Raw genomic sequence first — 14,407 nt, forward strand, 5'->3', positions numbered from 1 at the left:
GTGGCGTCTGCAGTGTTTGGTGGGTTTGGCTGTCATTAGGCATCGGGGAGGCTGCTAAGCCCTGCTCAGAGATATTTTAATCTTTGCAGCCCCCCGCCCCATGGAGCCTGCCCTAGTCCCTGCTGCCCGCGGGGCTTCGTTGTACCTGCTGGCGTTTCGTATGTCCAATTTAGACTCCTGACATTTCACCTTCCCATTGAAAGGGTTAATGGAGTGCATGCTTAATTGCCAGCACACCCGAGCGAGCGTGGAGTGAGCCTTGCCCCATGCCTGTTACCTCCTCCGGCTGGTACGGTACCTGGGGTTGGCGTGGCTTCAGAGGGCAGCGCCAAGGATAGAGAGGGGAATACGAAGAGAGCATAGAAAAGAAGGGAAGAGAAAACAGAGGAATATATAAAACAACCAGAACACACCAATGAGAGACTTGGGACCACTTGCACACAGTCACCAGAGAGTGGAGAGAGAGGGAATAAATGCATTCGCTACAGCCCAGCACCCTGCTCTGCATCGGAGCCGCTTGCAGAGGGCAGAGGGAGCAGGGACGGCCCCTTGGAGATGGAGATAACCGGTTAAACACACCCCAGCTCGGTTAAACACGCACCAGCTCCGCCGCAGCGATGCCAGTGGTGTCAATTAAGCAAAGCGCTTAAGCAGGTGCTTATATCTGATCCCAGCAAGGACTGGTTTTGGCTCTCGGAAGTTCACCTTAGGTTTTTTTTTTCTAGTGTAATTCTAGCGCTCGTCCTGCCTCGCGTGGGTTGGAGCCCGTGGTGCAGCACATCAGAGAGATGTATTTTATTTAAAATTCTCAGGTGAATGAGTCTGGCAAGCAGAAAACAACCTCTGGGTGCATTAAGGGGTTTAATTTTCTTAATCTGCTTTTTTTTTTTTTTAAAATTCCAAATTCATCTTTCGCGTAGCGTAAAGCTACGCGAAAGATGAATTTGGAATTTTAAAAAAAAAAAAAGCAGATTAAGAAAATTAAACCCCTTAATGCACCCAGAGGTTGTTTTCTGCTTGCCAGACTCATTCACCTGAGAATTTTAAATAAAATACATCTCTCTGATGTGCTGCACCACGGGCTCCAACCCACGCGAGGCAGGACGAGCGCTAGAATTACACTAGAAAAAAAAAACCTAAGGTGAACTTCCGAGAGCCAAAACCAGTCCTTGCTGGGATCAGATATAAGCACCTGCTTAAGCGCTTTGCTTAATTGACACCACTGGCATCGCTGCGGCGGAGCTGGTGCGTGTTTAACCGAGCTGGGGTGTGTTTAACCGGTTATCTCCATCTCCAAGGGGCCGTCCCTGCTCCCTCTGCCCTCTGCAAGCGGCTCCGATGCAGAGCAGGGTGCTGGGCTGTAGCGAATGCATTTATTCCCTCTCTCTCCACTCTCTGGTGACTGTGTGCAAGTGGTCCCAAGTCTCTCATTGGTGTGTTCTGGTTGTTTTATATATTCCTCTGTTTTCTCTTCCCTTCTTTTCTATGCTCTCTTCGTATTCCCCTCTCTATCCTTGGCGCTGCCCTCTGAAGCCACGCCAACCCCAGGTACCGTACCAGCCGGAGGAGGTAACAGGCATGGGGCAAGGCTCACTCCACGCTCGCTCGGGTGTGCTGGCAATTAAGCATGCACTCCATTAACCCTTTCAATGGGAAGGTGAAATGTCAGGAGTCTAAATTGGACATACAAAACGCCAGCAGGTACAACGAAGCCCCGCGGGCAGCAGGGACTAGGGCAGGCTCCATGGGGCGGGGGGCTGCAAAGATTAAAATATCTCTGAGCAGGGCTTAGCAGCCTCCCCGATGCCTAATGACAGCCAAACCCACCAAACACTGCAGCTGCCACAGACTGTACACGCAAAAATGAGAGTCAAGTTGCCCTGTTAAAGAGGTTTTTAATGCCAAAGCCCTTTTAAGCTTCAACATCCCTGCCCTGCGAAATACAGAAGAACGTTTACCAGCCCTCCCTGACTCGGTGGTGCCTGCCTGGGCTCTGCCCTGCACTATTTAAGCTGCATTTTTACACCCGGGAGCCTGCAATATTGCTGCTGGAGCAGCTGCCCCCTTTGGCCACCACAAGCCAGGCACCTCCCCAAGGTTCTTTCAGGGCTGCCAGGGCTTTCGTACAGGAGAATCCTTTTGTTTCCAGGTGCCCATTGAAAGGGTTAAGGATGATGTTTGTGCCACCGCTGTGCATGTCTGCATGCGAGGCTATTGCTGGCTTTGCCCTCGATTGCGAATTTCTGCAGCAGCATTGAAGCAGAGAGAAACCTTTCCTTGTAACGGGGGGAGGGAGGGCAGCATCTCAACCTGCTTTCATGAAAACCCAAACCCTCAGTTACCCAGTGTCAACCCTGCAAAGTCCAAAGCATAAGCACAACTTCTGGTTGCCCAAAGAAGGACGCCCACCTCTTACGAAAGCTGCAGACGCGTCTTCCCCCCTGCCTGGGGACAGCCCTGGGACCAAGCTCCGAAGGGGGCTCACGGCAGCCAGGGAGTGCAGCCAGCCAAAACTCACCCCGAATGCTGCAGAAAAGCTTTTTTTTCTTTTTGGTCTGGAGCAACAGCACTCATTTGCCCTGCACCGAGGGCTCTGTAAGAGGTCGTGCTTTGCCTTTGCTGGACGTGGCCCCGGGGCTGCCGGGGCTTCCCAAGGAGGAACAGCTTCTTAGGGAAGACTCTTCCCAAGGGATACAAGTGCAGGACCTGCTCTCTGCACCTGTAGGTTTTGCTTTCCCACCTTATAGATGTTTCTTCTCCTTTTATTTTGTTGCAGTGATGTCTCTCTACCCAATATTATTTTGTGGTTTTCTTTTTTTTTTTTTTTTTTCCTTTCTGAGTAGATGCCAATCTTTTTCTTACTCTATTTCCTCTTCCTGAAGAAAAAGGGGGTAACAGATTGGTCTGGTTTGGGTGGTAACGGACGTAACCTTTTGGCTTAGAGGATCTCGATCCTCCAAGTCCGGGAGGGCCGTTTTGCTGCTACAGCTCGTACGTTGGCCAGGGCTTAGCTTACCCACAAGAATCTGGATTTTCTTTGTGGATCAGGATCACCTTCTTAAAGTACTTTTGTACTTGCAGTGCTGAACTTTGAAAACACAACATGATCTCTTTATCCTTCCGGCACCGTATCATTTCAGGCATGATTTCTTATACCACTGGAAGCTAGATGAAGGAATTGCCATTTAAAGGATAATTCTACCAGACCAGAGGCCACTGGTCCCCCACCCCTCTGGTTTTTACCTTCTGCTAGGAGAAACAGTAAAGTGAAAAGATAGGTCAGAGCTGAATGATGTCTCAGAGTCAGTAAGTGGGGTAGCAGGTCGTTCAGTGCCCGTCCACGGCTTCCTTACCGTGCCGCACTTCAGCAAGAGCAACCCAGGCAGCGTACGCCCCGGCAAGGTCCAGCACACATCTTCGGCTCGCTCTTGAGCTGGACGTCATCTCTCGTTAGGACACGGGGTGGGAGCCGTTGCACAACTGTGTTTGTCCCAAGAGGCTGGCGCTCTTCCTAACAAGTACAGGGGTCCACTGAAATACTGCTTGACCTTTCCTAGAAGATTCATCGCCGCTCAGTGACCTAGATTTTGTGAAAGTTGTCTTAAATTGCAGTAAAAGCTCTTTGCCACGGGCTGCTGGCACTAAAAAAAATATGAAAAGGTAACTTTACATATCTAGGGGTTTGTATGTGTATGAGAAACTGGACCAGCTTGATGAAAGCAAAGTGAAGGGCAATCCTAAGCCAGACCTGGACAAAGGGAGAGGTGGTTTGGGAATAGAGAAGGCATCTAAAAAGGGCTCTCATTTATGCTATGAATGAGGAAAAAAAATCAAAACTGGATCCTACACTACCTTTGTGTATGGAAAACTTCTTTAGGGACCATGAAGAGAATTGGTCTTAGACTTTAAGGCAAAAAAACATTTTCTCTGATCCCTTCTTGTCTCTCCGTAATTAGTGATCGGAGGAGAAAGATCCCATTGTTCGTTTTAGAAATGGACGGCAGCAGAAACAGAGAACTGCTGACCCCGCTCCTCCAGAGGCTGCTCAATTGCCCCTTTCTATTCCTGAATTTCTTAGAGCTACCATCAGATTTGGAATGCTTTATGGTAAAGACTTTTCAATTTCCTTCTATTGTTAAAAACTGGGAGAGGGTGAGAAGAAACCAAAAAAAAAATCTCTGAAAACGTATTTGGCTAATTATCAAAATTCATGAAAAATTAATCCAATTTCTCCAAGCCCAATTATTTTGTAGACACACCCAAGGGAAAGCTGTTACTACAGCCTAACAACACATTAAAAGCACCTTTAAATAATTAAAGAGCAGCAGGGATGGGTATTGTTTCCTGTATTTGCAAAAAACCCCAGCAACTACTGAACAACTAGACTACTCAGAACAGGACTCGAGTCCCTCTCTTAAGAGGCTCCCTCTTTAAATATCCCCCTTTTGCTTTTATGATCCTTCCTCTCAGTTGTTGTTTTATTTTGGCCCGAAGCTGAGCCTCACACAGTTTTTGTCTAAGGTTTGGGCTCCCTTTTACTGGTCCATTCATGGGCAGAGGAGCCAAGCTGCGGCAAAGAGCACAGCCGTCCTGCTGCAAGCATCTCCCTCATTACTTAGCCTATTAATTGCTACCGCCAGACTGCTGCAGCCCCTGTCCATTATAGCAGCAGATCTCCTCCCACCGTGCCCCTCGGTCTCCATTACCTGAAAGGGTAATGCATCTTGCAGACAGAAAAAGCAATCTCTGCCTTGCAAAGATGGGGCCCGTTAATGAGCTGAGTGGTCGTTTAGATGTTTCCAGGAAGACGGGTTAGGCTACGGTGGGAGCAAGGAGAACGGGAATTGCTGTTGCTGACTTCTACTCTGCGTTTCCTGTGTGTACTGGGGCAATTTCAAGCCTGCTTGAGGCACTGGTTTTCAGGGTGCTGCAATTGGGAAGGTGGCAGCCCCTTCTCTGCATCGCCTCCTGCTTTCAGAGAGGGGGGGGAATTTTTTTCCCCACCACACAAACGCCAGATGCTCGGTCCTGTACTGAAACTGGGGACAACTGTTGTTAAAGCCCTTGAGTGAACCTCACATTGGGAATGCAGAAAAATAAATTCAGCTACTCTGCAAAGCTCAGAAGCTTTACCCAAGGAGGCATTGTAAGCACAGTTTTAGAAGGATGTGTGTGATTTCTAGATTTTTCAGAATGAGCAGTTCTGGAAATGCCAGCCCGGCCCTCCATCACCCCCGTCCCCCCATCTTGCTGCCAGGCGCAGTGATCTGTCGCTCCTTCGTTAGCCCCAACACGGTGGGCAGCGAGTGGGGGACCCCGGGGAAGGGCCATGGCCCCGCGCAGGCTGCTCCCTGCTGCTCCCCGTGGCAGGGTGCCCTTTTCTTCAGGGGATGCCGACCACTCTGATCTCTGTCAAAACCCACCTTTATCTCCCCCCAGACCGAAATCAGCTCTCATTAGGGGATGGATTTCAAAGCTTAGAAAATGACCCTTTATCTTCTCTCCACCAAACCTCCCAGCTGAGCTTTTCTCCCGCATGCATTTCATATTCAGACACAAATGAGGCTGTGGCTTTGAATCCCGGGGCAGCTTAGGGCTCCATCCCCCCATGGCTGCGGGAGCCCCGGCCGGCCGCAGTGCCGCCTTCCCACCGCCCCGTCCCGTCCTGCCCCCCGCCACAGACGCTCTCCCCATCCTCCCCTCTCTGAACTATTGCATTCCAGACTCACCCGATCCCACTTTTTACCTGTTCCTAGTCCTGCCGGGATCATTTTTATCCCCGGCACCAACACCCGCCCTCCTCAATCTCACGCAGGGACCCCGCTTGGAAGCAAACCCGCATTATCCTGATGCGATGTGGTAGCCCTGCTCTCGGGGGTGGCTTCCACCAGAGTGGTGTGGGCAAATCCTGCCTGGCATCGCTCTCGGCCAGAGCTGAGCAGCACAGCTCAGACCGATGCTGATCGCTTCGGTCAACTCAGCATCCAGGAGGGTCTTGGCACCGCAGCTTCACCCGCGTGCACGTGCGTCTGCGTGTATCACGTACGGATGATAGCCTACATGGGGGACAGCGAAGCTTTGATGGATCCCAGATAATCTCTGCCCATCGAGGGTCTAGAGGGGCATTAAACCCAAATCTCTCCTGCTAAAGCTGTGGTATCGGTGCTGCAGCCAGTCCTCGAGGGTGCTGTGCGGGAGAGGCACGGTGCAGAGATGTGGAACAGGCCTGGGAGCTGGGGGCTGTACGAGGTTTCCCACCGGCTCCTGCCTTTCGGCAAGTTACTTTGTGCCTTGTTAGGTCCCGTTTTCCTTCGGGGGGGGGCAGGGATTCCCAGGGGAAACCCTGAGCCTGCGTTAGCTCATAACCAGTGTCTGCGGTGCTGTTTGTGTACACTGCAAACCTCTTCAGGAGCTGCAGCTTAACCGGGTTAATGGCGATATTAACCTAGTGCCACTAATCTCTTAACCTTCCAAAAAACCCGCCATGAATCAGCAAAGATGGATGTTAATACTTCACAACCCAAGAAAGGCTTTTGTAACTTATAGCCTCAGGCCACAGCGAAGTAACCGGGTGAAAGAAATGCAGAACAGCAAAAGCCCCAGCACCCCGATTGCCGGGGCTGGGTGCGGTTGGAGAGAGCTTTGCTACCTACAAACACCCGAGGACAAAGCCGTGCCATTTCCCCCCCAGGGTCCCCTCCCTGTCACCACCATCTCCATCCCCCCCCTCCCCGCGGAGAGGACGCGCTGCGCCCCGGGCACGCGCTGGGGTGGGCTGATGTTTTTGGGATGTGCCGGTAACTGTGGGTTTATTGCAGCTGTGGTGGGTGGGGGGATGGGCTGAGCGACCTACTGCTCTTCTCTGCTTTTGGATCTCTGGAGGGGCTGAGGTTTTAGGGGTTGGCTCTCCTGGAGGATGGACTTGGTGAAAAAGCAAGCCCTGGCTCTGTTCTGGGACACCTTTTAAAGCACTCTCCTAGAGCTATTCTTGTTTGCGGGGGATATTTAAAGTAGACGGTTTCATTTGCCTAAGAGGGGAGTTTGTCATCCCCTGATCTACAGTAAGAGTAAGTCAATCTAATCCAACGCAAGCATCACGGGGTAAAGCCCCGCTCATCTCCCTTACGCAGTTTAAGCAGCAATTCGGCTGCAGTTTTGGCTGGCAGGTTTTCAGGTCCAAGCCAACGCGCTCCCCGCCGGTGGTGTTCAGGACTCTCTCAACCACGCTGCGGGGGGTGTGCGTAAAGTGCCCATTTACCCCTCTGCTCTGGAAATACCGCATGGGGCGAGATGTGGGGGGCTATTTAGAAAACAAATTGCTCAGACTTTCCCACCCCTCCGGACAGCTTGGGGTGTGCCAACCCCTTCGTCCTGAGTTAAATGTAAATTGTGAGGGGCAGTGATGGCAAAGTACCATCCATCACTCACCTACGCTAAAATCCACGTTCATGCTAAGGCGGCTCCATCGCCAGCCTGCAGCGTTAGCGCAGAGACAGCCGGGAAGGAAAGGGCTGGGAAGCTGCAGGCTGCATGGGCAGCTCAAAAATGCTGGAGGTGTAGCACAGGGATGGCTGCATTCAGGCACTTGTGACTTGCCTGGCCCACGACAAATGGGATTATTCTGTTTTCTTTAGAGATAAACCCTGTTTCTTATTTCAGGGAGCCCCAAGTGCTCTCAGCGCAGCTCTGCGCCGGGGGGACGATGGGGCGAGGACAGCCTGCCCTGTGCACCCCCAAAACCCCCCTCACCTTCCTCCTCCCACGCCCTCCATGCGATTTAAGCCCGGGGTGGTGGGGGGCACCAGCAGCAGAGCAAAGGCAGAAGAGAAGCAGGTCCTTCGGCCCTGGGAAAGGGATCAAACCGTGGGTGCAGGCGGTGGGGTGCTCAGGAGCAGCTTGCCGGGGGCAGCCCCCCGCTTGCTGCCCCTCTTCGCCCCCAGCATCGCTCCCTGCCCCTCAGCCGGGCGCGTGGCCATCTCTGCACGGGGACGGGGATGGGAAAAGGGGTTCAGCCTCACGTTTCCCAGTGCCGTTTGCTGCCTTCCTCCCCGGTCCCCCCGTCTCTGTGCTGTGCTGCTCTGCTTTCTCTCGCGTGCCGGCGTGTCCAGCCGTCGGGGATGGTGAGCGCAAGCCCCGAGGAGACATCACCTCATCTAAAAAGCCAGTGTTTCCCTCTCCCAGCTGCAACTGGGTTGCCTCCAACTACAATCGGTCTAACCAGTACTACAACCACCCCAACTACCACAACTACCGACACAACTACCACAACTACCGACACAACTACCACCACCACCACAGCCGCCACCACGCTACCCGCCACCACCGTCGCAAGCACTACAACAGCGACAGAGAGGGCTCCGGCAGCCACCACAAAGCAGGAGTTGGGTACTGCGCTTTCCTTTTCCTCTAACCCCTCTAACCCTACTGGCACCTTCCCCGCGTCTTGCTCAGAGCAAGGATTAAGAACGGGCAGAGGCAAAATTTAAGGCATCCCGCGCTCTGGGAATGGCGTTGCGAGGAGCTGGAGGTGGCACAGGCTCAGGAATCGAGGTGGCTCTCAGCAATTTGGGGGTCTGGTGGTCTCTGTGCCAGCCTCCTGGTCTCAGTCTTGGGGATAACGCAGCCCTCCCCGGGGTGTCGTGATGCCGAATTAGCTTCAGTGTTTGGGAAGGAGGTGGGAGACCCCACAAAAGCTCTCAAAAGTATTATCTCCTATCTTATCGCCATTAAAAAGGGGTTCTGTTACTATTATAGAAGGTGCCACTTCAGATTTAGCACATCAGCTGTTAGCTAAGAGACCTGTCATCATGTATACGAGTCTTTTGGTTTATGCTACTGCTCTTTGTGGTGTAACCAAGCCGTAGCCCACGGGAGAGCTGGGGAAGCGCTTGAGGTACAACACGCAGGTGTGTGCCAGGTATTTCTCAGGTCAAGATAAACTTCGCATGCAATCAGCTAGAACGGGATGATCGAGCTCTGTTTTGGTGGAGGAATATTCTCTACCATGCGTGTTTTACCAATAGATACAGAGAGATGGTGAGCCTTGTTTTTAAAGCACTGCTATAATGGTATCTACGGTTAATAAATCATTAACGATAGTTGTATTCAGGTTATTAAAAACCAAGTCAAGCTGGTAGCAAAAGGGAACGCAATCAAAATAATTCAGTTATGTAGCTGGATAGGACACACTCAAAAACGCAAGTGCAAAAGCTCAGAAATCCTTGTTAACTCTTCATAAAGAGGGAAAGGAGATGATAATAATACTGAATATTAAAGTTGACACCCATTTAACTCAAGGAATTCGATTAAAGCAGCTCAGACCCCTTTATATCATTAGCTCAGGATGGCTAAAAAAATAAAAACATCATCAAAAGCCTGTGCTGGGAGGACCAGGCTCCACCTGATACTCCACAGTAAAACAGATTTGCAAATCAGCAGCACGTTTCCTGCTCCGCGCTAATTTGGTTATTAAAGACGCGGACCTGAACTGAGAAACGTGGATTTGTATCCCAGCTCCCAGCACCACGTGCCTCCCCGGCCAGAGAGGCCTCAGGCTCCTCAGGGCTGCTAACGGCACATCCAGATAAAGCAAAACCAGCTTAAAAACTGGTGCAAGACGCACGGACGCAGCTTCACTGCTGCATGGGAGGTCTTGGTAACGATGCCAAATTGCTACCACAACGCAGTCGCTATTGACTGCCTGGGAAAACATTGCTAATTGAACATAGGCAATTAAGCAGCGAGGCGCGCGCCGAGCAGGGAGAGGAGACGGGAGGAAAATAGGAGCTGCAAGAGGAACCGTGCGTGTCCCAACCCACCCTGGGGACACGAGGGAAGAGGCTGAGCCGTAATGCGGGCAGACAGGGCAACCGTGTGGCAGCACAGGTTGTATTTGTAAGAGGGATTCTAGGTCACGTCCCCGACCCCACGGCCTCAGGTCCTTGCAATGTCCTAAAAGTCGCCTAGCTGGCCTCGTCCCAGGGACTGCAGTTATTAATGTGTGCTTTGTCAAGCCGAAACCTGAGCTACACCCTGAAGTGAATTAATAATAATTATCATCATCATAATAATCAAACATAGGCATAACTTACCCAACGTCTCTTAAACGCTCGCTAAACTCGTGGATTAGCTCTACTTCACTAGAAATGAAGCTCATCCGCTCTCCAAAGCAACGTCGACAATCCTTAACTTCAAAATCAGAAACGAGTGACTTCATTGCCCCACTGGCTGTCTCTAGACCCAGTACCATGACAATATTCTAGCCCAGTCTTTCCTTCTTGGTTGTGGCAGTGAGTCCATGGGTGCTCATGCATGCGTCTCCCACGTCCGTTCAGGCACGAGTTTAGCCAGGAGATTCCCCTGCTGACCAAAATCCTCAGGGATGTGCCACAGAAGCCTTCAGACTCCAAAGATAAGCTGAGCGCAGTTGGACTTAAACACCAATACGCAAGGAGCTTCTACTCCCAAACTTCCCCCAAAAGTTTAAAGTTAAGGATCTCAAATGGAACAAATATGTCCTTAGGCACGCTCGTAGGTTAAGGGATGATTTTGTAAGGTTTTACCAACACCAGATGCTAGATGAGGTCTCATTCGTGTATAATCCAAATGAACGGAACAAATACATCCTTAGGCACGCTCGTAGGTTAAGATCAAAGCTTTAACTTCAGGGATGATTTTGTAAGGTTTTACCAACACCAGGTGCTAGATGAGGTCTCATTCGTGTATAATCCAAAATACTAACTCCTGTTCTAACCTGTCCACCAGCCACCAATGGATCGTCCATATGGGACATAAGAGCTATGGCTAATAGTAACTGGGCAAACATCACCTGGAGCCACAATTACTCTGCAGGAACTGACTTTGTGGTTAAGTATATCACCAGTAAGCATCAGATCGCGTGGGGACTCTATAGGGTGGTGATGCCATTAGAGATCCTGCCAGCTCCCACGGTTGCAACCTAGTACTTGGTCTTAATTACTGCGAGTGGGATGATGCTCTATGGCCACGTGGAGGATGGGAGAGGAAAAGGCAGGGCATGGCCGTGGCTGTTTAGGGTGCACCAGCGCTAGTCCCGGTGATTCACAAGCGATTCCTCCTCCTCGCACTGGCTGTCACGAGACGTTTATCAAACACAGATGAGCAAGGCTGTTTGCTTGTGAACTGTTCGTTGAGCTGGACTGTATGCAGCCACAACGTAAAGACCCTTAAAAATATATATATAAAGGGGACAAAACTTTAAGAGAAAATGAATTAAAGCTACATAAACTGGAGAGCAGTTTTAAATGCCTTTGAAGGCGGGCTCCTTGAACCTGGAGTTGGCAGAATCATCTATGATCCCAAACCTCCTGTTGTATCGGGTATCGTTGTCTCTTAAGATTGTAAGGCTACGTACTTAGCCTGGAAACTCAAAGCCAGTATCTCTGGTTTTAGTACTTGTTTAGAGAAGATGTTTACATGTTGTTGGTCGGTTACTTTGGGTTTTTTTAATAGATAGGCAGTGATGACTACTGCTTATCTCTGACTTTATTTCCCAGCCGTTTCAGCCCTCACATCATCTGGTACGCTGGTCTTATATTGGCATTTCAAATAAACCAACTAGGTGCAATCATTAACAACAAACCACTTTTGGTCTTTTACAACTTTGTTTAAGGGATGACCTTGCTTTCTCCTTGAAACAACTTCTAATGCCCAGCCAGTGCCTCGTCTTGCTCTGCAGCCTTAGTTAGGCAGCGTGGGCTGGGCTAGGCTCAGCCTCCCCGCTTCTGATCTGGTTTCCATAATTCAGGATGCACATCAGCTTTCCAAGCCCTAAATGCCAAGTACCCCAGCTCCCAAATCACCCGCTGCCAGCCCTGGGTTTTCCCCATCACTGGAAGCATGGAGCGCAGGTGATGCCCTTCCAGAGCCCACGTGCCGAGCTGTGCCTTGGGATAGCCTCAGCAGGACCTGGACAAGAGGGAGGAAATCTCAGAGATTTCAGCCCTTCCAAACAGCCACGGCTCTCCTCCCCTTCTGGTGCCGTTTGAAGCAAGCAGCGTGCTTTGGGCCTCAAAGCCCCATTTCCCCTCCCCCACAGCACCGCCGGACTGGGAGGCGCACACCTCCAGAGCCACAAATCAAAGCCCCGCTGTGGGCTTGCTTAGAATTCAATGGTTTAAAGCTCAGCATTAAGCTCATCAGCAACTGATTGCCAGCACGGTGCAAAGAACAGGTCATCCTTGGACAGAGCCTGAGAGCCATCAGCCCACACGCATCCCCCCTTGAGCCGAAGGGCTAAGACCCATCTCACCCCCAAAAGCAGCACTCTGCCTGCTGGGGCGAGCAGTCTTAACGCAACATCCAGCTCATGCAAAGCCTCCTTAACCTACCAGCAAACCTGGTGCCCAGATAACCCTCCCAAAAGCATAAGAATTGGCTCCTTTACTGAGTCCTGTAGCACCTTCACCCAGCTGAGCGGGACCAGCTAAATTCCAGACCTTTTGTGGTAAAGACCCAAATATCCAGACCTGAGGCTGGGCAGATAAAGGACCTATTGGATTTTGAAAGTAGGGAGAGATCTGAGTAGCTACCGGTATTTTTTCTGGTAGAGCAAGCAGGGATGCAGCAAAACCCACACCATATTCCTGCATCACTGATTTTCTTCTATTCTCAGTGAGTAATAATCATGAAGCCGTTAATAGCTCCTTGACCATCAAGCTGTATTATTTCTGCTCAGCAGCTAGGGATAGCAGAATGCATTGCCTGCAGTGTCAACACGGTAATCTCTCCGAGCCTCCTGCGGCTGGGTTTGATGTGCGGTTTCTGTTTCTCAGGTAACAAGACAGAGAAATCTATCCCTGTAAAAGCTCAGACCCCTTCCTCTGTGCAGCTGGCGAATCTGACGCCGGGAATGATGTACAAGCTGTGGGTGTTCCCCATATGGTCTAGCCCCAGCGAACACTCGTACATAACCTTTACCACCAGCTCAGGTGAGAGGGGCTTCAGCCCCGCCGCGGGGCGCGTTTCCGAGGCATGTCACATCCATCACCGCCGACGTCATTCGCGTGGTGGTGGGAGGTGGTTTGACCATGACTGCATGGAACAACCCTCATCCACCCCCCCGGCAGCTCCCCCCCTCCCCGCCCCCCATCTCTGCCCTTATTAAAGAGCCACCCCCAGCATCACCAGGAGGTTGCTCCCCATTGCACAGAGGAGGACACCCCCAGGAGGGGATGGGGGTCCCTTTGAAGGGAAGGGTCTTTAAGGGGGGCAGAGAACATGCTCATGAGGTCATGCGGCTTGCTTGAAGCCCTGCCACCGCGTGTTTGCACTTTCACACGCGCGTTGCTGCTCGCGGCGGTTGCTTTGGTCCCGGAGAGCGTGCACGTGGCTGGCTCCAGGTTATGGCGCAATTACGGGAGCAAAGGGGCAGGCGGAGAGATACTGGTGATGGGATGCAGGCGAGGGGCAGGACTGGGAGGAGGTGGAACACGGTGTTGGTGGAAGACCTCGGTCAAAGCCACGTGTGGAGCACACGTAGGGCTTTCCACCCTGCAGGTATGTTTCCTCTGGCAACTTCGCATTTAATTGCACAACCAATTTTCCAGGTTTAGCACCTGAGTGATTTTTACCGCTTTCTAATTACGGGCTTCCCACACCGCCCAGCGAATGCCAGAGAAATACCCTTACCAACTTCCACAGGTATTGAATCGGGCTTTACGCATTTATAAAACTTCACCGTTCGCACTCGCTGAGTTTCAGTAATTCAAAACAGCCGTAGCTTCCTTTGTATTCACCCGGGGGTTTTGCCGTAGGAATCTGTGCGCAGCGTCTGTCAAAGCACGGGTCTAAACACTGCGCTGCAAAACCAAGGAGCAAGCAACACTCAGAGCAGCCCACACCGACAGATGTAGTAGGTAGAGGCTGTGATTTTCAAAGAACTGAAATTATTTTGCTCAGATCCAGCCACGTAATGGAAAGCTCAAGCACTTACCAGTCTCTTTGCTGAGAAGTGCAGAAGGAAAATGGAATTCGCAGCAAGGGAATGCTGCAGGGGGAGGTGGGGAGCAGTGGCTCCCCCCACGCCCCCTATGCACATGTTATTTGGTGTCCAAAAATTTGGCAAGCCCTCACACCGCCGAGTAATTCTCTGCTGTGCTAAGATGGCACAGGGACAGATGGCAACTGCTGGTATTTTTGTGTGTCTAACGCTGCCCAACGCTGAGAAATAACCAGCAAGCGCCGACCTTGGCTCTGCCCCGCGCTGAGGTCTGATGTGCCTCCTCGTACCGCTCCATCACCCCGCGATGTGGTCAAATCCACAGCAAAGCAGCCCCTGGAACGTGCAGGGCTTTGCAGAGAGCTGTGTTTTCAAAAAGGATTTATTTTCACCCGGGTTTTTCCCCCCACTGCTCTGCTGCTGTAGGCT

The 14,407-nt window shown here is 51.4% G+C and overlaps 1 protein-coding gene across 8 annotated transcripts in view; it reads left to right on the forward strand.

Annotated features, from left to right (window-relative positions):
* NFASC (neurofascin) overlaps positions 1 to 14,407 on the forward strand; it is a 61,445-nt gene that overhangs the window by 36,704 nt on the left and 10,334 nt on the right. For 2 of the 8 annotated variants that reach the window (XM_009646939.1, XM_009647234.1), the window contains one exon: positions 8,182 to 8,385. The exons of 4 other annotated variants lie outside the window; for them this stretch is intronic. In XM_009646939.1, coding sequence (XP_009645234.1) covers positions 8,182 to 8,385 — 204 coding nt within the window. Of the gene's footprint in view, positions 1 to 3,210; positions 3,236 to 8,131; positions 8,386 to 10,764; positions 10,882 to 12,812; positions 12,969 to 14,407 lie in introns of all 8 variants that reach the window. 2 more of the 8 variants (XM_035900356.1, XM_009647018.2) reach the window with 2 other exon arrangements.

Source organism: Egretta garzetta, unplaced genomic scaffold, assembly GCF_000687185.1.
Source record: "Egretta garzetta isolate BGI_Z169 unplaced genomic scaffold, ASM68718v1 scaffold640, whole genome shotgun sequence".
Classification (NCBI taxonomy): Eukaryota; Metazoa; Chordata; class Aves; order Pelecaniformes; family Ardeidae; genus Egretta; species Egretta garzetta.